General features: G+C 42.6%; 1 protein-coding gene across 1 annotated transcript; it reads right to left on the bottom strand.

Annotated features, from left to right (window-relative positions):
* Window positions 1-180: 180 nt before the first annotated feature.
* GNB3 (G protein subunit beta 3) lies at window positions 181-15,690 on the bottom strand (the record flags this gene model as incomplete). The annotated part of the gene is made up of 9 exons (XM_081945948.1): window positions 181-807; window positions 1,330-1,546; window positions 1,714-1,915; window positions 7,030-7,096; window positions 8,581-8,743; window positions 10,881-10,944; window positions 13,108-13,214; window positions 13,372-13,410; window positions 15,634-15,690. 9 exons carry the CDS (start codon window positions 15,688-15,690, stop codon window positions 701-703), a joined length of 1,023 nt encoding a protein of 340 aa, XP_081802074.1. The 3' UTR covers window positions 181-700.
* Between the last annotated feature and the right edge of the window lie 6,485 nt (window positions 15,691-22,175).

Here is a 22,175-nt window from a genome sequence, read left to right as displayed (position 1 = left end):
TTCTGTCCAATGTTTCAGTTTTATTTTGCCTGGGCTATAAAACAACTTTATAATAATGACATCATAAAGCAGTGACTTGGATGAGCCTAAAGGATGCTGGAATGCTAAGTTTGCAAGATATGGAATTAAGTGAGATGAGAAAAATAACTATACACAGATAATACATTAAACATTCCTGGCTCCGGTGCTCAAAACAGGAGCAACAAACTCCTTCCCAGGCAATGTGTAGAGTAAAACAATGAGCTAATATATTTCTCCAAGAGAAGAGTGAATAAAGTTCATTGCTGAATACTTGCTGTGATAAACCACTTGAAGACACGTCCAAGGACAAACTATAATTGGATGTGTGTGAAGTCTTTGTGGTAGTCATAACATGGAAAATCAAAAGTTGAGGGATGGGGAATAAGGGATTCATTTAGAAGTTTCTTGAGGATCTCTAATTTGGGTAGAGTGAGTAGGAACTGCTACCTTCCTGATGTCACACCTGGAGGCAGTCACAGAAATGGACACCTGAGTTTGGGGAAGGTTTCAAAGAGTATCAGAAGACTTGACTTGTGTGGATTCTTTCCCTGAGCTTCTCCTTAGGGAGGTAAGTGTAGCATGAACCAATATCTGCATAGAATAAAAATGTCAGCTGTGGTACTCAGAGGTACATCTGAAAAAGCCTCTCCAAATTCACTCTTCTTTTCACACAGTATCTTCAGTTCCAAACTTTCAGGAAACTGTCCCAAGAGCCAGTTGCTGCAGCCATGCCATCTGCAGTTACTCCCAAACAGCTCACCCTATTATCATGTCCAGACAGAAGGCCTGTGGGTTTAAATAATAATTAGTTTTGGAGGAAAATTATTTTGCCTGAACTCAGCAGATCTCTGAGCAGAGTTCCAGATTTTCGATAGCATAGGTGGCCCTCACTTGTCATTCACCTCCCCTCCGATGGCACAGTTATCTAGAGGAAAGGTTCCATACAGACAAGGAATGAATGCAGTATAACTCATCTTTCATTCTTGATAAGTGAGAGACGAACAATATGCAACCTATATGCCAACACCCCCCAACAACCAACAGATTGGGTGGAACTGAGCTGTGCTATTCACAGCTTGAGGGTTAAAGAGTGATCAGGAAATAGGAACAGTTTCATGTTGGAATATGGGGAACACATTTGATTTTGCTCAGTCTCCATCTAATTTTAGATAATATTAGGTCATGATTATTATTATTTTTTTAAAAAATGCCTGTCCCCAAATGGATATGCATTACTCCATGCACATTTTTCTGTGAAGGTTAAAAAAAGCAAGAGGAAAAACTCCCAGAACTGTAGCTGTGACTCACCCACACGCTCTGCTTTCAGACTATCCCAGATATTGCAATTAAAATCATCGTATCCAGCCAGGAGGAGGCGCCCGCTACGGGAGAAAGCGACTGAGGTAATTCCACACATAATGGTCTCGTGAGCAAAGTTGATGAGCTCTTGGTCTGCCCGAAGGTCAAAGAGGCGACAGGAGGCATCATCTGAACCAGTGCAAATGGCTTCCCCACTGGGGAAGAACTAGGGGAGGGAGGGAGGGAGGGAGGGGCAAGAGGGAGAGAGAGGGAGGGAGAGAGATCATTTGCTTCTGTTGTCTTCTGCAGGTTATTTCTGCCCTAATCTTTGACATTGTTTCAGGTTCCAGCTCACCTCCACCCTCAGTTCCAGGAAGGGCTTCAGAAACTTACTGAAATGGCATTGATATCTGATTCATGTCCTGTAAATGTCTGGCGGCAAGCTGCTTCTCGGATGTCCCACAGCTTGGCACTGGCATCACAGGCTCCTGAAATGAAAAGCTTGAAGTCCGGAGAGACTGCTAGGCTCATGCAGTCCCCAGTGTGTCCTACGAATGTGGTCTTCTCCTGTCCTGTCTCAACATCCCACAGCATGCTGTAAGAAGAAGAAGTTGCTTAGACTGCACCGAGTGGCTACTTCAATCACCTTCCTATTTGGTACAGGCCTGGAATACTTATAGATCTAGGCAGCTGTATTTAAAAGTAATCTAACAATAAAATTGCCATAAACTCATTCATTCATTCATTCATTCATTCATTTGTATCCTGCTTTTATTATTTTTACAAATAACTCAAGACGGCAAACATATATATCCAGCATATCTTCCCCCGTCTATTTTTCCCACATTTAAATATGTGAACAGCCTCCTAATTGCAGGTCCTCTTGTGCAGTTTGGTCATGTTGATGTAAAGTTAGATTCAGTCAAAGATCTCTTAATCACTTCTTCCCCATTGGAAGAGCAACCAGAGACAGTGCCAAATAAGAGTGAGTGACTGAGAAGCAGAATAACTCAATAGAGTGTGGAAGCTAGCAGAGCTAAACCTTCTTCACCAGTTTTTCCTTTTCATGCAGCAAAATTCAGCAGACTTTTTTTCACAAATGGGGCCTAGGCTGGATGTCTGCTTGGCGGATGCCCTAGAAGGGGATGACATAAAAAGGAAGTACCAGTGGCAGAGTTTGTGGTCCGAGTTTGATGACAACAGCTATTCCCATTGATCCCTTAGGATGAAATAGAGATGACATCATACAATGAGTATGCAAACAATACTTATGAAGAAAGCAGCAATTAGAATACCCTTCAAAGGAAGAATATGGGTGAGGCAAGGACGTGCCACCAGCAAAGTCTTAACATTTTGGAACAAACATTGATATTTGGTCCTCCCTTAGCTTTCTGGCCGCCTCATCCTGGTTGAGAATCATGGGAGTAGAGCACATCTGAAGATCTCCAGTTTGGGAGAATAGGTGAGGCAGGGGTGTCAAACTGATGGCCGGATGCATTACGTGCAGGCCATGACCACCCCAGCTCTGTAAATGGGAAAAACATCCTGAAACGTCAGCAAGAGTTTGACATTCATGGGTTAGAGTATTAAACCTAGACTTAAGGCACAGTAGCAGTTAGCTGAGTTAAGCAATAAAAATAAAAAATAGGTCAACGACGCGACGATATGGACGTGCAGTCTCGATGCTCCAAGACCACTGCTGATACTTTTGCCGCTGGGTGGTCCAATCGGACCTAAACCGTCCCATAGAGACGGTGAACAGGAAGAATACATTTTGCTGATCGCAGGGACACCGCAAAGCCCCTGATCGATCCAAGAGAAGTTCTTCAAGCTGGTGACAAAAAGTCCAGCCCCAGGCTGATGAAGTTGGGACGGCTCCAGAACAGAAGGGAAGCGGAAAGAGAAAGTGTGTCCATCTGGTGAGGAAACTTTATTGTTTTGGAAAAAACTGCCTCCCAATTTTTTTAAGTTAAATTAAATCCGAAAGCAGAAGAAAATAAGCAGCGAGATTAACCTATATTGGATTGGTTTGGACAGTGTATTTAATTTTACTTTGTGGATTGAAGTGCTCACAATTTTTTTTTAAAGAGAACGGATCAGTTTTTCTTCTTCTATTTTTTTATTTTTATTTTTTAACTTATGGATTAAAGTCGTCTTCTTTATTTCAACAAGGACTTTTATTACTTGCTATTAATTCCATTTATGAACTCTGTTTCTTTTAAGTTTGAAATAACAGAGAGTGGGAAGCAATACTGCCACTTGGAGGCTGGAGGCTTGAGTTTTTAAAACAATGCACTTTCCCTTTTCCTTTTGATCTCACTGACTTTGTATCTTGAGGCTTGGCAACTTGTTTATAGAAAGTGATAAGAAGCAAGGGCACAAATTGTTTTTACAGGTGCACCTTGAGAGTCTTACTGGCAGTGGTAGAGGAAAAGAAACAGAACCTTTTTTGAAGATTATAAATGAACTTGTGTTTAAGCTAATTTAATATAAGAAGCCTTGAAAGTCAGAGTATCTACTAGCTTGTCAAAATGGCACAATATTCAAAAGAAACAATAACTTTGCAAAACATCTTGGTTGGGATTCAAAATTTATTAGAAATAACAGAGAGAATTGAGAAGAAGATGGAAAAAATAGAGTTTATAACAGCAAAAAATGATGGGGTCAGAGTCCCAAAAATTGAAGGGGAAAATGATTATAAACACAAGACAACTGATTACCAGTGGAGTGAACGTGGTTGAAAGTGGGAAAAGGGGAGTATGAAAAAGAGAATTAGATTGACAGGAACTATATCCTGGATTTCAAGGCATGGAAGAAGAAAAAAGAGGAAAAACAATGGATTTAAGGAGAGATAACTTCTCAGAAGCAAGATTGACAATCAAAGATAACCTGATTAAAATAGCAGATGGAGGGCATCGAGATTACTTAAGTGATGCTACAAGCAACAAGCTGTGGAGACAAGTCCACAAAAAATTTATTAAGGAAATAAATAGAAGATCAATTACACAAATGACAAAAGAAATAAGACTGTATTATTACTGGAAGGATACAGGCTGATATATGAAAGTTGATAATAAAAAAATAGTTAATTTTAGTAATTAGTGATTAGTAATTTAGTAATTTCTAGAGTGCTATGTTAAATAAATAATTGATAAGGATAATAAGGTACATACATGTGTTGGTTTGATGAGAGGAAATTTGATATAATTAGCGAATGAATTTTTGTTAATAAATAATATCTATAACAACAACAATGAAATGACAAGGGATATAGTGAACAATATATATATGTACTGGTTTAATAAAAGGAATTGGGATATAAATTGTAAACAGCGATTTGGAAAGGAGGATCAGAAACCTTGTTATCAAACATAATTAATTTTTACTTAGAACATGCTATAAAGGGGTAATGTTATTAGATGATATTAGAAATAATTAATGAAATGCTACTAGGTGCTTGTGTTTTTTAATTTTGGACTATTTTATGTAAAAGGATGTTAAAACAACCACAGTCAAATGAGAAGTGTGGTATGTTGATAGTAAGATATATAAAGATTTTTGATTTAAAATATACAATGTGATTTGAATGATAAGCAATGACTGTGGAAGAGATGCATGAAAGTTATTTGTAACCATTCGACAACACACTTCTACAATATGATTAGTGATCATTAATTTAGTAATCTTTAGAGAGATATGTTAAATAAATAATTGATAATGATAACAAGGTACACACATGTGTTGGTTTGAAGAGATGAAACCTGATATAATTAGTGAATGACTTTCTATTAATAAATAACAATTATAATAACAATGAAATGACAAGGGATATACTTAAATATATATATATATATATATATATATATATATATATATATATATATATATATATATATATATATATATATACACACACACACATACATACATACATACATACATACATACATACATACATACATGTACTGGCTCAATAAAAGGTATTGGGATACAAATAGTGAACAGCGACTTGGAAAAGAGGATTAGAAATTTTGTTGTCAATCATAATTAATTCTTACTTAGAACATGCTATAAAGGTGTAATGTTATTGGATGATTTTAGAAATAATCAATGAAATGTCATTATGTGGTTGTGTTTTTCAATTTTGGATTATTTCATGCAAAAGGACGTTAAAACAATTATAGTCAAATGAGAAGCGTGGTATGTTGATAGTAAGATATATAAAGATTTTTGATTTAAAATATACAATGTGATATGAATGATAAGCAATGACTGTGGAAGAGATGCACGAAAGTTATTTGTAACCAATCGACAACACACTTCTACAATATGATTAGTGATCATTAATTTAGTAATCTTTAGAGTGATATGTTAAATAAATAATTGATAATGATAACAAGGTACACACATGTGTTGGTTTGAAGAGAGGAAACCTGATATAATTAGTGAAAAACTTTCTATTAATAAATAACAATTATAATAATTACAATGAAATGACAAGGGATATACTTAAATATATATATATATATATATATATATATATATATATATATATATATATATATATATATATGTGTGTGTGTGTGTGTGTGTGTGTGTGTGTGTGTGTGTGTGTGTGTGTGTGTGTGTGTGTTGTATTTGTACTGATAAATAAATAAAGGGAGACTAGTATAGATCTATTTCGAGCTAATTAGCTCTCATCAGCTAACCATACCCTTAATGGGATTTGAACCTGGGTTGTATTATATCTTAGGCAGGAATCTTAGCCACTAAGCCACAGGCTCGCCTCCTTATCAGTTGAGCCAGGGAAATAGGTATGTATTTGTGTTACAGCCCCTGGTATGCCTAAATATGGGAGGAAGGTCACTACTCCCTCCCTCTATATATGCATGCATGCATGCATGCATGCATGCATGTATGTATGTATGTATGTATGTATTGGCTCAATAAAAGGTATTGGGATACAAATAGTGAACAGCGACTTGAAAAAGAGGATTAGAAATTTTGTTGTCAATCATAATTAATTCTTACTTAGAACATGCTATAAAGGTGTAATGTTATTGGATGATTTTAGAAATAATCAATGAAATGTCATTATGTGGTTGTGTTTTTCAATTTTGGATTATTTCATGCAAAAGGACGTTAAAACAATTATAGTCCAATGAGAATTGTGGGATGTTGATAGTAAGATATATAAAGATTTTTGATTTAAAATATACAATGTGATATGAATGATAAGCAATGACTGTGGAAGAGATGCACGAAAGTTATTTGTAACCAATCGACAACACACTTCTACAATATGTAACGAAAGATGGTTTTATCATTCCCAGGTCGGTAAAATGAGGATCCAGATAGTTGAGGGCAATATGCTGACAATGTAAACTACAAAAGTGCTGTATATCATTGTGGGACTAGTATATAAGTCTACATCTCAGTAGTTGTAGAAACTCAGGGACAAGTGGCTCCAAGGCTGCCACTAAATGACATGGTTATTGCTAAATAAGTAAGGATACTATATGGTTGCTTTCTGGCCAGTTCATACACTGTAGACCAGGAGTCTCCAAGCTTGGCAACTTTAAGAATTGTGGACTTCAATTCTCAGAATTCCTCAGCCAGCCATGCTGGCTGGGGAATTCTGGCAGTTGAAGTCCACAACTCTTAAAGTTGCCAAGCTTGGAGATCCCTGATATAGACAGAAGTACTCACCAAGTGGTGTCCCCGGAGCTAGTTACAATATTATTGTCATCCAGGAATCGGCAGCAGGAGAGGTAACCTGCAGAGCAGGAGTAAGAGAAGAGGAATATTGTTGAAGGGAAGAAAGAGGCTAAGACTTATGCAGGACACATTTTATTATCTCTTCCAGAGGTATTTTGTTTTTTTGTCAACAGAAGCTGAATTTTGCAGCACATAGCAATTATGTGGCTCAACAAATGAGAATTTTTGGCTTGGACCTTATTTATCAGGGGAGGGCTTATTGTTCATGAATAGCATGGAACTCTATCTCATGCTTCAAAACATAGATGAAGAAAGGGGAGGAAACTTGGCAGAAACAATGAGAGTAATTTTGGCAGAAGCACCAGTGATAACCAAAGCCCAGCTGATGAAAGGAACAGATGAAGGGTCTCGAGTCTTTACAAAATATGCAATGAACAACAAGTTGCCAAGAGAAGTTCACATAAGACTTATCAAGAAAATATTTAGAACACAGATTCTACAAATGGCAAGAGATATTGGACTGCACTACTACTGGAAGGATACAGGATGATGAAATGTCACAATAAAACTAAGCTAAACTTAGTTAAATTTAGTTAAATTATGTATAAGACAAAGTAATAATAGTTATGGTTAAACAAATGATTAATAGATAATAATGCATTTATATATATTAGATTGACAATATGTAATTTTATATAAGTTGTAAGTGAAGACCATGGAGATGATGTGGAAAAGCTTTTTTCTTATAAAAGATAAACAATTCTATATAGAATAGAATATAAAGATTACCATTGGATGAGTCCAGGATGATGTAATGAAATGCCATAATATAAATTTACTTTAAATTTAGTGTGTAATAATAGCTATATTCAATGAATGTTTAATAATCATAATAATTGTATGTATGTGTGTGTGTGTTGATGATATGAGCAATGGAATGTGCTGAAATGCGTAAGCTGATGTATGATATTAGAGAAACTGTTATAATATAATAATAATGTATACAAATATACTTGATTGATAATATGTGACTTTATATAAAATTTAAAGGATGACTATGGAAAGGATGCACAAAAGCATTGCAACCAATCGACACACTGTATGGAATGGAAGATGCTTTTATGTTATGTGTTGTGTTTGTTTATATTTGTTTAAAAAATAAAAACTTTATTAAAAAAACAAATGAGAATTTTTCATTCTATGAAATTATACTATTTGTATTTAAATGATTATCTTTCAGCCTGCTTCTGCTAGTCACATGGAACCATCAGACACCCTATCCAGCAGTCTAAGGCTTCTGTTAATTCAGATGTAAGTCAATAACCATAAGCTTGCAACCAACTTTTCATTGTTGGAGCAACAATGTGTAAATTCTCAATTTCTTATTTTTAATTCCTCATTTGGAGAGCTACAAAAGCATGTTTGTTTTAAATGGAAGTTGTAGAGTTTCTCAACCATTCCTGTTGCAATGTTATATTTTGCTCTGCTTTTTTTTCATGGAATGTAACTACAGCATTACCAAGACTTAGAGCAAAAGATCACCTGAATGAGCTGCGAGCTCCCTGTTCACTTTCACGCTTCCTTCACGACTCTTGAGGTTATAGATGGAGCACATATTGTCAAGACCTCCACAGGCCACATAATTCCCTGATGGAGCATAGGCACAAGTCATGACCCAAGAAGACTTGAGAGGGATGGCATGAACCTGCAATTAAAGAGTAGGACAGAAACCCACAAATTAGCTTCTTGGTCAGAGGTGAGAAAAGCAACAGCTATAGTAGGAATAGTCTAGAACAGGGGTGTCAAATTCAATTTCATCGAGGGCTGAATCAGCATAATAGTTGTCCTCCGGGGGCCAGGGGAAAGGAGGGGCGTGGTTGGGGAGGCTGACTGGGCATGGCCCGGGGGCGTGGCCAGTTTGACATCACTCGCGTGGGTGTTGCCTATGGGGACCACCCCTGGGTGGGGTTGGGGAGGGAATCCAGGGATCTCAGGTGGAGAGGAAGGGGGCAGGAAGCTCATCTCGCGGGATGAGGTAAGGTGATGCAGGGGGCGGGACAGCTACATCCGTAACCCTCGGCCATTGCACGCTTGCCATCCTTTGTGTATGGGGTGGATGGTTTCTGGCTGTAGCTGCAGCCTGTCAACCCCTTAGCTGGTGCACACTGTGGGTCTGGAGCCCACTGCCACTACTGGGTTGGCTGTCCATGCAGACCACTGGACATGGTTACTCCATCCCACTGTCTGTTTTGGCTTGCGGTTGGAGACCAGGTCGCCACTGCTCATCTTCTCATCCCCCTCACGGGTCTTGCCCTTGGCCTTGCCCTTCCCTCATGCACCTGATGTACGATGGTCCTGCTGCGGGCTGTTGATGCTCAGGAGACTTGCCCAGCCTGAAGGAGGTGACGTGGCCAGCTAAAAAGACCATTTAGAGGTGGTAGAGTATGCCCAGTCCAGCAGGCAAAAGATGGCCACCTCGAATGGGGAAAGCCGAATCCCCATTGGCGCCATGGCTGCCCAGGCCCAGCAGAAATGGGGAGGAGGCATGCAATCCCAGCTGAGTCTGGGCGGCCATGGCACCAATAGAGATCCAGCTTAACCTGTTTGCAGTGGCCATTTTTTGTCTGCTGGGCCTGGACATGCTCTACCACTTCTACTCGGCTTTTCTAGGTGGCTGCTTTGCTCCTTCCGGTTGGGTGGCCTGGTGTCCAGGTGGCAACAGCAGCAACCTAATGGATCTACATGAGCTACTGGCAGTCTCGGTTTTGGCAGCAGCCCACAGTGGTACTTGTTAAGTAGGCACAAAAGGCGAGCGGAGTCGTGAGGAGAATAAACTATTTTTTATTGAACACAGCAGTCTCGACAATATACAGGAGAGAATCAACCAGGGTTCGTCTGACAGCTATTTATACGAAGCTGTCAGACGACCCAGCCAATCCCCAAGCCAGAGTTTCCCCGCTCTCAGCCAGGTCGCGTCTTAGCCAATCAGACGCGACCTGGCTGTTGCTAGTGCAGATGCCGGCTGTCAGGGGAAATTCCCTGACGTCATCTGCCTGGACACAATAGTACTGAGGTGCGTTGGGTGTGTGAGGGGAATGTGCACCACACGTGGGCCAAGGCCAAGACCTGTGAGAGGGCCAATCTACAACCGCAAGCCAAAACAGATGGGATGGAGTAGGCGGGCTGATGGCAGCAGTAGCCGGAGGCAGAGGCACAGGGAAGAGGCACGCAGACCAGCTTGCTAGATGCACCAGGCAGCCACCTGCCCTATCCCAGCTACATGGGATGGAGGAGGTATGTCTGGTGGTCTGCATCATGTCCCGCTCTCCCAATTTTGCCTTCTGCTGGTGCTGCTGCTGCCCCTGCTTTTTGGAGGGCCATCTGCGGAGCCCCTACTGCCGGACACCTCCCCCCCCCCCCGTGCACACATACCTGAAATGCTGGTAAGTGTGGCCATACTGGAAACAGTAAGGGGGCTGGCTCATATCGCTTTGGCCCAGCCCAGCCCAGCCCGGCGGGCCCACCTCCTGTGCGCACTCACACCTGCCCATATGGTGTGCACCCTCTGCCTCCTGTGCGCATGCACCCCCGCCAGATTGGGATGAGATGGGCCAAAGTGATGCGGGTTGGCCCCTTACCATTTCCAGGACAGCCCGTAGGCCTTTAATTTGAAAGCCCTGGTCTAGAAAGTAGACTCTGAGGCAAAATGCTAGCAGTCACTTTTCATTCCTAGCATTGCTTGCTAACAGATTGTGGACATATCATCTATTTGCTTAAGTATCTTATAAGTATAATCTTTATTGTCATTGTACTTAAATACAACGAAATCGGTTATCTCTTACCTTGTTGGTTGTATAAGTATCCCATACAATGAGTTTTCCATCTTGTGAAGCGCTGACCAGAAGTCTATAAGAGAAGAAAGGTGTTATAATTTGGATCAATTTGGATCTGAAGGTTAAAATGCATCAGGTCACCTCTCCACTACTCAACCTTCTCATACAATGCACCTTCAAGGTGATTTTGTTCTCCATCTTATAGCAAAGTATTCATAGCCAAGGTATGGGAAGGTACAAGTGTGTGTGTGTGGGGGGGAGGGGAGATAACATGTATGGTTCAGAATACAGAATTATGCATTTTGCTGCTATTTCTATTGTATGATAACCAACTTAGATTTGCAATATAGACTTCATGAAATGTACAATGTATATTTTATTCACAGTTGGAAAGGAACTTATTGTGGAGTCATTGGTGCTTTCTAAACTAGTTGTTTATTTGCAGATGTTTCATTACCCAACTAAGTAACATCATATTACTTACTGTGTTTTCCCGAAAATAAGACCTCGTCTTATTTCCTTTTGGGTCCCAAAATAAACAGTAGGGCTTATTATCAGGGAAACACGATTTCAGGGTGATCAGCCCATCTGGGTGCCTCACCCCCTGGTGCGCACACAAGAGCCGGCAAGTGCTCAGGGACCAACGGTATCCAGCAGGAGCTGCAGCCCACCGGTCCCTTGGTCAGTGCACTCTGGGGCTGCACAGAGCAGAAGTCACAGAGTGGAAGGCAGGCAATCCCAATGTGCGCAGAAGGCAAGTGATCCTGATGCACTGCTCGGGCTGCAGACAAGCCAAGAGATGTGAAGACGAGCCTCCTGCAGCCGGCAGCCACCACTCAGCTTTCCCATGGCCCGTGCAGTGCATCTGGATTTCCTACCTCCCCCATGCTTCTGCTTCTGTCTGCTGCCGGTGTCGCTGCACAAAGACGAGTCTCCTATGGCTGCCACTCCAGTCCACAGTTGCTTGGCTTTCCCACGGCCCATGTGGCATGTCCAAATCACCTGCCTCCCCCTGCGCCTCAGCTTCCACCTGCTGCTTGCACAGGTATTCAACTCACCTGTGCTTTGTGGGCTGTAGCTGCTGCCAGACACCGTCAGCCCACAAGTTCTCGCCACCTTCTATGCTGGCCTCCACCCCCCCTTCACTAAGACTTATTTTTGGGGTAGAGCTTATATTAGGTGCAGGCATGTAAATGGGGCTGGGGCTTATTTTCAGGGTAGGTTCATTTGGGTGATGAAATGCCTGCTAGCAAACAACCAAGCTCTGATAGCACGAAGTACTCCACAGTTCAACCCTGAGCTATACGTATTCTCTTCTATTAGAAACTTACTTGATGATCTTAGGCTCATCATTATCTCTCATTCTAATAAATATTTCCAGGTTGTTGGATGAATCAAATGATGGAAAAGGACAGCAGGGATAACCAACTTTGCAATGGCAGGGCTGATCTCTTTGGTGATTCCACAGGCAAATGGACTCGGTAGTGAGTGACAATGGTAGGAGAGGTTAGGATATGCCAATTCACACAGGCTTATTTTTTGTTCTCTTATATTTTTTGTTCTCCCTCCCATATTCCTCAAGCAAGACTAATTAAGGATCACTGGAAGAAAGAGGTTTTAACTAGTCCTTCCATGGACATTGACATGGTCAAGATTACTGTTTTGCTATTGCTAAACAGTGATCTTGATGAAAAGGGGATGACTTTCATTCCTACAAATGGACATCTATATCCCTATTATTTTCCTGAGCAGGGCAGCCAGAAAATTGCATGGGAAATCTTCATGGGCTTTCATAGAATGTGAAAAGGTAGACAAAAGAAAAATGAGATATGCTACCTTGAGTTCCTTGCAGGAACATTAAGGTAAAAATGCAGTTAATTAATTAATTTACTATTTTGGTTGGAGGTAAGTAGAGTTAAAGACTTTATGAAAGGCACGAGTTGTCCCAAAATTCCAAAGTATTCAATCTGAAAACTGAAAAAAGCAGACAGCAATTTTCTCCTTCTCTGAATAGCACAGATAATAAGAGTGTTTGGTCAGCTAATTTGTTTGAGTAACTGGGTTGTGTCACTGGGAAGGGACTCAATAGAATAAGATAGCAAGGAAAAATACCACCTGTCTTTTTCTTATATACTAGCGTTTTTCAACCTTGGCAACTTTTAAGATGTGTGGACTTCAGCTTCATACATCTTAAATTTATCAAGGCTGAGAAACACTGCTATATACCATTACTTACTTGGAATCTGTGGACCAGTGACAAGCATAGATCTTGGCCAGATGTCCACGCAGAGTTCTCCGTGTCCGCAGCTGTATGCGCCCAACCACTTCCATGTCAGCAACAAGCTATACAGGGAAGAACAAATTTAGCTTTTATTCCAAAAGGTTTTCATTAATGGGGCTGTATCAAGTCAATTGCTGCAGTTCTCTTGAATTTGTGTTAGACTTACCCGTTCAGGCAAACTTGTTTTAAATAGAGTAATGTACTATTAGCATTTCCTACCTGAGCAAGTGTAGTATCAGCACAAGCTTTTCGAGCTTCCTGAAAGATAAAAGGCAAGAGATGACATCTTGATAAGCCCAGCATTTCGACCCTCTTTCCCAGGGGTATCAGACTCAAGGCCAATGGGCCGAATCTGGCCTTCGGAGTGCTTAGATCTGAAACTACCAAAGGACCAGCCTGCAGTGCCTCTGCTAGCAGAAATGGGATGTGCCCCATTCTTGGCCGGGATGGCCTCCTGCAACCACAATTCCCTCACTAACCTGCTTTCCAGCTCCCTTCTCTAGCATGCAGGGCAACAAAAGAAGACCGTGAAACTACCAGTAAAAAAAAGGAGTTGGAAGGTCTGATTGCAATTTTTTTTAAAAAAAACGGTAGTCTCATGTTCTTCTTTTGTTGCCCTGCACTCAGGAGAACGTGGAAAGCAGGTTAGTGAGGGAATTGTGGTTGTTCTGAGGTGTGGGGGGGGGGGTGAGGATTTTGCATTTTGATTGCTCTGGGGTGGAGTGGGAGTGAGGATTTTGCACTTACCCTAAAAGTTTACATTTAGTCTACATCTGACTTTGGTAATATTTCTTCATAACTGAACAAAAGTGTATTTTCTGTGCAATTTACATCCCTTGCTCGCTGGATCTGGATGTCACAAAGCAAAGCCCACATTTTGTAATTAACCCCAGCGCCCCATTTTGGCTGGCAGAGTGCTGCAGGAGGCAGAGTGCTGTCATTCCCACCCCGCCATGCCGCCCCAGCCAAGTCCCCCCCCCCAGCCCCAGTCAAACACAACCCTGATGTGGCCCTCAATGAAATAAGAGTTTGACACTCCTGCTCTATCCTTTATGACGCAGTTCCAAACTAATCTGTGACCATCTTCATTTATCTCAGTCTTTAAGAGCAGAGAACACCCTTCACTCAGCCAGAACTCAGTATTTTTTTCCTTCCAGCTGACCAATAGGAGAGTGGAAAGAATGTCACTCAACTGATGACTTGGAGTAACAAAGTTCCCTCAATCCAAATCCCTACAAAAGCAAAATGCAAGCAATTATTTTCTCTCCCCCGTGCCCTGCCCATATTTTTCAGTATTGTATACATATACCGACATGCATTTATCTGGTGGTTTGCAAATATGACTTGACAAGCACTGAAATGCTCCCACAGCTTCCTAGCTGCTTGCCCACCAATCCTTTGCCTTTTAAAAGTCCATGCGAATTGTTAAAGTTAAATGAGAGCATAGGGAAGTTGTATTGCTGTGCACATGTCCCAATAATCATGACAATAGTTGCATATGGCTACCGTGGCTGGAAGAGGATAAGTTCTAAACTACATATTGTAGGAATAGGCCAACAGCAGGAATGGTGCCCTGGGTACAAGGAGAGAATAATGGCTTGGGCCAGAGAGTTAATGAGTGGGATGAAACAATATTCCTGAGAGTAAGAACATGGCCTGTCAATGGTATTTTTTTTAAAGTATCATTTTGTTGTGATTTCAAATAAGCTGCAAAAATAACAAGTCTTTTCCCAAAAAAAGAAATAACATCATGAGATCAAAGATCACAATTAATCCCAAATAGGGGAGGGAGGAGCATTGACCGGATTTTTGGGATGAAAAGTATAGCAAAGAACACTTTCCAAATTGTGGCTCCTGTATAATGAAATTGCCCTTCAATAACCAACACAATAGCATTTTGCTTTGTAATGTGCAAGTTTTGTATTCTATTTAATGAGTTATTAGATTTTTAGCCTGCTTTTATTACTTTATAAATAACCCAAGGCAGTGAACATACTTAATGTTCCTTCCTTTTTCTGTTTCCCCCACGATAACCCAGTGAGGTGGATTGGGCTGAGAGAGAGCCACGCAGCAGGCTTTCGTGTCTAAAGTGGGGCTAGAACTCACAATCTCCTGTTTTCTAGCTCAGCACCTTCATCACTGGAGCAAACTGGCTAAAAATAAATAAAATAAAAATAAGAACAACCTGATGAGCCACAGCAGGGAGGCCGGGAGGCCCCAAGGGCATCTTCAGGAATATGGTGCTTACAGGTTTAATCTCATCCACCACTGACTGATGTGCATTATCTGAGTTGTAATCTTTCAAATAATTGTGTGAGACACCATCCTCAGAGTTGCAGATAAAGAGCTGAGGCTGAGGAGATTGCTCACGATTTTATAGATGAAATATGAATGAGGGTTTCATAAGTCAGCCTTTATCCTCACTTAAAGTGGAGGAAAACAGCCCCATCTCAGCCATTTCCCTCTTCTTCTCAACATTACCTCAATCTGCTTCTTCAGCTGCTCAGCTTCCTGCTTCATCTGCTCTATTTCACCCATCGTGACAGACTAATTTTCAGCTTTCACTTGGAGTCTCCTGGGTCCTGTAGAGATCAAAGGAGAAAGAGGGAAAACCTTAAGACTGTGAAATCTTGGGTTTTTTAAAAAATAGCAATAGAAATCACACTTAGACTTATATACCGCTCCATAGTGTTTCACAACATACTCTAAGTAATTTACAGAGTCATCATATTGCCTCCAACAATCTGGCTTCTCATTTTACTGACTTTAGAAGGATGGAAGGCTGAGTCAACCTTGATCTTGTCAGGATCGAACTCCAGGCTGTGAGCAGTGAATTAGCCTGCAATACTCATTTTAACCACTGCACCACCAGGTTTTTTTAAAAAAAATGCTTTTTAATGTTTTTAAGATCTCCAATAATTTAGATCTTGTGAATCAACAGAGCTCCCTGATATAACAGAAGGCATACAAAAAATGGAAGATCACACCAAGCCTTCCTATAGTTCTGGGTCAAAGCAAGTCAGCAAACACTTTGTCACAAATCTGTGGACGAAGTTCACTCAGTCAAATTTCACTCCAATAAATGTTATTCTTGGGTATGTAAGAAAGCAGGATGGGTCCTTGCACATGCACCATGTTTTCCCGAAAATATGACATGTCCTGAAAATAAACCCATGCCACATTTTTCGGGTGGGCAAAAATATAAGTCCTCCCCTGAAAATAAACTCCCTGAACACACACACCCCTGGTCAAGCAGAGCGCCGTTCACCGACCTAGCAGTATCCCGAAGGTGCCAAGCCGCAGGAACCAGGGGGGACAAAGGTACTCGCGTTACTTGGCACCTTCGGGATATTGCTAGGTTGGTGAATGGCATTGTGCCCAGCTGGAGAGAGGAGTTGCCAGGTGGCTGCTCTCTTGCAAGCGGGCTCCCGAAGAGCCGGGCACATCCTCAGGGGCAAATGGCTATGTTGCGCTGTCGCAGCAGCACAACACAACAGCCATGAAGTGACCACGCTCACGAGCAGCCACCCGGCAAACCCCTTTCCCCTAGGGATATCACCAAGCCGCATGAGCGCCTGTTCGTCGCCCCCCGGTTCCCGCAGCTTGGCGCCTTCGGAATGCCCCTAGATAAGTGAATGGCATTCTGCGCAGCTGGGGAGGGGGTTTGTTGGGTGGCTGCTCGTGAGCATGGTCACCTCATGGCCGTTCACCCCTGAGGCTGTGCCCGGCTCTTCAGGAGCCTGTTCACAAGAGAGCAGCCACCTGGCAACCTAAAACAATAAGCCCTCCCCTGATAATAAGGCCCAAGCCATATTTTGTGGGTCAAAAGAAAATAAGACCCTGTCTTATTTTGGGGGAAACACAGCAATAGGATTGCAAGTGAGTCATATATTTCTGGGAACAAAAACAGGGCTTCATATGGAAAGGCTACGCAACACTACACAAAAAATATTCTATGTATCTGCTCTGCGGTTTTTGTTTTTTTTAAATGAAACCAACTCAACAAACTAATATTTATAGTTACAAAGCCAAAGATTTTTTCTGCAATATTTTAGTCAGTCCAGTTAATATTTCTCCATGTTTGCATAATGTTAGCCTTCAGCCACATCACTCACTCCATCAGGTTTCCCACAATTGTCTATCCTGCTGCTTCCAACTACAGCCTGCTGTTGATGTGCTAGTATTTTGTAATTGATTCCTGCTGCTGTGACATCAATGAGACTGTCATCTGGGGGGGGGGCAGATCTCCATGCAGGGAAAGAAGTCTAACCGCCAGTTTTTGCAGTCTGAGCTTCTGAGTAGTTGGCAACCCTACTTCTACGTGAATAACTCATTGTTTATACTTTTTATCTTCTTCTAATGCCATCTTTGGTTCAAAAGCTACCGCTTCATTTTTCAGTTTTACTCAATTTATTTATTTATTTATTTATTTCTTGGATTTCTAAACCGCCCCCTCTCCCAAAAAGGGACTCGGGGCGGTGTACAGTCAAATGCAGATAAAAATACAATAATATAAAACAGTTAAATACATTTGGGTGGAGGAGATAAGGCTGTACAAGAAATAAATATACCATAAAAACCCTAAAAACATCCCCAATTAAAATACCCAAACCCAATTAAAATATATCCCCAGGAGGTAAAACTAAGAGAGTGCCAGGCCAGCTGATTGAAATAGGTGAGTCTTTAATTTTTGACGGAAGGAACGAAGGTCGGTGGTAGTGAAAATATCAGGGGGGAGGTCATTCCAGAGGGTTGGGCCCATCACAGAGAAGGACCTACTCCTAGGTGTCGCCCGCTGGCATTGCCTAGCAGACGGCACCAGAAGGAGTCCCTCCCTGTGTGAGCGGATAGGTCGCAGGGACGTGTGTGGTAGGATGCGATCCTGCAGATAACTAGGTTCTATGCCATGGAGCGCTTTAAAGATGGTAATCAATACCTTGAAACGCACCCGAAAGGCCACAGGTAGCCAGTGCAGCTCGCGCAGGAGAGGTGTTACGTGGGAGTAACGTGTAGTCCCCATGATAACCTGCGCGGCTGCGTTCTGAACTAACTGCAGTCTCCGGATGCGTCCCAAGGGAAGCCCCATGTAGAGGGCATTGCAGTAGTCCAGGCGAGACGTCACCAGCGCATGAGTGACCGTGCGCAGGGCACTCCGGTCCAGTAGGGGGCACAATTGGCGCACCAGGCGAACCTGGTGGAACGCCCCCCTTGCCACGGCTGCCACATGGTCCTCCATTGACAGCCGGGCATCAAGGAGGACGCCCAAATTGCGCGCCCGCTCCACAGGGGACAGTTGTTCGCCCCCTATGGCCAGCGATGGTGTCAGCTGACTGAATCGAGGTGCCGGTACCCACAGCCACTCGGTCTTGGAGGGGTTGAGTTTGAGTCTGTTGTCCCCCATCCAGACCCCGACGGCTTCCAAACACCGGGACATCACTTCGACAGCCTCGTTGGGGTGGTTTGGGGTTGAAATGTACAGCTGAGTATCATCAGCATACAGGTGGTACTCAACCCCAAAACCACGGATGATCTCACCCAGTGGCTTCACATATGCGTTGAACAGGAGAGGCGAGAGGACTGACCCCTGTGGCACTCCACAGGTGAGTGGCCTCAGGGACGACCTCTGCCCCCCTGTCAACACACATTGCTTCCGGTCGGAGAGGTAGGAGCCGAACCACCGCAAAACGGTGCCTCCAACTCCCATCCCCTCCAACCGGCGCAATAGGATACCATGGTCGATGGTATCAAAAGCCGCCGAGAGGTCTAATAGGACCAGGATAGAGGAACAACCCCTATCTCTGGCCCTCCAGAGATCATCAACCAACGCGACCAAGGCTGTCTCTGTGCTGTGCCCGGGTCGGAAGCCGGACTGGCGTGGGTCTAGATAGTCGGATTCATCCAGGTGTCGTGGGAACTGCTGCGCCACCACATTCTCAACAACCTTCGCCAAGAAGGGGAGGTTGGAGACTGGACGGTAATTAGCTAGCTCCATTGGGTCGAGCGAAGGCCTCTTGAGCAAGGGTCTTACCACCGCCTCTTTCAAGGCAGTTGGTAAGTATCCCTCACCCAATGAGGCGTTCACCAGGCCCAGAAGCCAGCCTCGTGTCACCTCCCAGGCTGCCAGTACCAGCCAGGAGGGGCACGGGTCCATTGAACATGTGGTGGGCCGCAGCCGTCCACGCAACCTGTCCAAATCCTCGGGGGCAACAGAGTCAAACTCCTCCCAGAATGGTCTCTCAAGACTCGCTGTTGACGGCTCGTCTGGTCCACTGACGGAGGTCCATCCGCTCCGGATCTGATCGATTTTGTCCTGGAGATATTCCCCAAACTCCTCTGCTCTTCCCTGTAAGGGTGTCTCGCGCGTCCCTTGCGATAGAAGGGAGCGGGTCACCCGAAACAGGGCGGCAGGGCGGTTATCTGCGGACGCAATAAGGGCGGCACAATATCTACGCTTGGCCGCTCTTATTGCCACAAGGTAAGTCCGCAAATAGGCTCTTACCTGTGTTCGATCAGATTCGGAGCGTGAGGACCTCCACCTGCTCTCTAGACGTCTCCTGTGGCGCTTCATCACCCTTAGCTCCTCAGTGAACCAAGGAGCCCGGGTGGGTCGATGTCGCAGGAGAGGTCGCAAAGGCGCAACCCGGTCCAAGGCCCCAGTCGTCGCCCTATTCCAGGCAGTCACTAGGTCCTCGGAGAGGGAGCGGGACAGGGCTACAGGTATTGGCCCAAGCTCCGTCTGGAATCTGTCCGATTCCATCAGGTGCCTGGGGCGGTACCAGCTTGTAGAGTCTGGTTCCGCCTCCTCGCGGTGGGGGATAGCACCAGGGAAGTCCAGCCGGAGGGATGAGTGATCTGACCATGACAGGGGCGTGATGACTAAGTCCCCTATTCCCAGATCACTCGTCCACTGTTCAGATACAAAAATGAGGTCCAGTGTGTGGCCCCCTTCGTGAGTGGGGCCCTGAACTAATTGGGTCAGGTCCATGGCCGTCATGGAAGCCATGAACTCCCGAGCCACCTCGGAAGCCGCTCCCGTTGACGGCAAGTTGAAGTCCCCCATGACCAAAAGTCTGGGAGTCTCAACTGCCGTCGCTGAGATTAGCTCGAGGAGCTCGGGCAGGGCTGCTGATGCATAGCGAGGAGCCAAGTATACAATCAGCAAGCCCCACTGCCTCCCTGGGCCCCAGTTCACACCAAGGGACTCACACCCGGGTATCTGAGGGACAGTGAACTCCCTCGGCTCTAAACGTTCCCGAATAACCACCGCCACCCCACCACCCTTACCCAGGGCCCGGGGCTGATGGAATGCCCGGAAACCTGGTGGGCACATTTCCACGAGGGGTAAACCACCCTCGTGGCCCAACCAGGTCTCCGTTATCCCTGCAAGGTCTAGCTCCCCCTCTGAGATCAATTCCTGGGAATGGGTATAAGAGCAGTATTTTGGGTTTTTTTTTTAACTTCGGCAGCTTGAAAATGTGTAGACCAACTCTCAGAGTTCCCCAGTTAGTTGGCTGGAGAATTTTGGGAGCTGAAGTCCACACATCTTCAAGCTGCCAAACTCAAGAAATGTTGCTCTAGAAATTAACTATCTTTTGACAATCAATTGCACCAAATCAATCAGGCTGCTTTCAGGCAAGGATTAACTGTAGAGTTACTGTTCGTTCACAACATTATAGTTATAAGAGTTTAGCAGGACCAGGTCATCAGATCCTTTCATTTATGCTACCAGATAAAATCTGACTTTTAGAAGCTGGTGGGAAGAATCACGTTGTTTCAACAAGCAGTATTAATCCAGATGCATCAATCTTATTTTAACATACATTGAAGATTACCTTTGCAGCAGGTACTTTTAAAAAAATTAAGCATAACAGTTGTTTTAGAAATCATTATACTCTAGTGGGTCAAAGTGCTATAATAATCACAACTCTTAATTATGCAATTACCACTATATTTTGAAGAAATGTTTAATTTTCCATTTAGGGAAATTACTTAATAACAATCAGAATGCTTCTGGTTAATAATTAAAAAAAATAGGATTATAATTAAATGCTAAATTACAGAATGCTAGAATGCTAAAAGTTTAAATAACTGCTTTATTTCAGAAAAAAAGCTTTATAGCTACTGCCATAAAACAGCTTGCTTTAAAAAAAGTTTTATTAAGGATTTTAAAAATACTAAAATGCAAACTATCGAAAAGAAAAAGGTAGAAAGAAAACAAATGCATATTGCAAAAAGGAAAGAAAACTTTAAAAAGAAAGAAAGAAGAAAAGGAATTGCCCATGGCAAAAAGTCCATGAAGATTTTCCAGCATTTCATAACAGTATTTTTATTTTACTTAGATCAAATCAATTATATCAGTCTTGATCTTTCATTCATGAAGCTGCTTCATGGGATTGAATTTCTGTTCAAAATTCCTTCCTCTTATCTCAATTTTTTTCCAAAAGTTTAAAAACATTCTTTTATAAATGCATTCATAAGTCTTTGTACAGGTCATTTTTAGTCTCTTGTCTTATTATTTGTATTTCCACCATAACTGTCCTCTCTAATATATTATCCACAATGTCTTTATTTCCCAATGTTTATCAGCTGGAATTTCTTTCATCTCTCTTCACTTGATCAGTCTGCAAATTCTTCCACTTTTTAAAAATCTTTTGTTTGCTTTTTAGGACCAGTAAACAAATGATAGCAGGTACAGTAATTATTGCTGTCTAGCTACACACTTCTCTCACAGTTCTTCAAAGATCCTTTGCAATGTTCCAAATTCCAGATGTTCATCTGTTACTTTTTAAGTTTTCATGTTTTCCCTTTGAATAAAAAAAAAAGGTCTCTTTTTTTTTTGTTTTTTTCCTTGGCACCTAGTCTTCCCAGTGTCTAATGTCTATAACGTTTCAGATTCTTTTTAAATATTCAATTTCAACCAATCTTTTCTTTCCTGATAGACTAAACAATGTGAGTTACCACAAATACGTATGTTATTATTTTGAAAACCTTAGCAAAAGTCATATCAAAAATCTTAGCAAAAG

Source organism: Natrix helvetica, assembly GCF_964273705.1.
Source record: "Natrix helvetica genome assembly, chromosome: 2".
Taxonomy (NCBI): Eukaryota; Metazoa; Chordata; class Lepidosauria; order Squamata; family Natricidae; genus Natrix; species Natrix helvetica.
The sequence above is the reverse complement of the archived record's forward strand: the minus strand, read 5'-3'. Positions and strand labels throughout refer to the sequence as shown.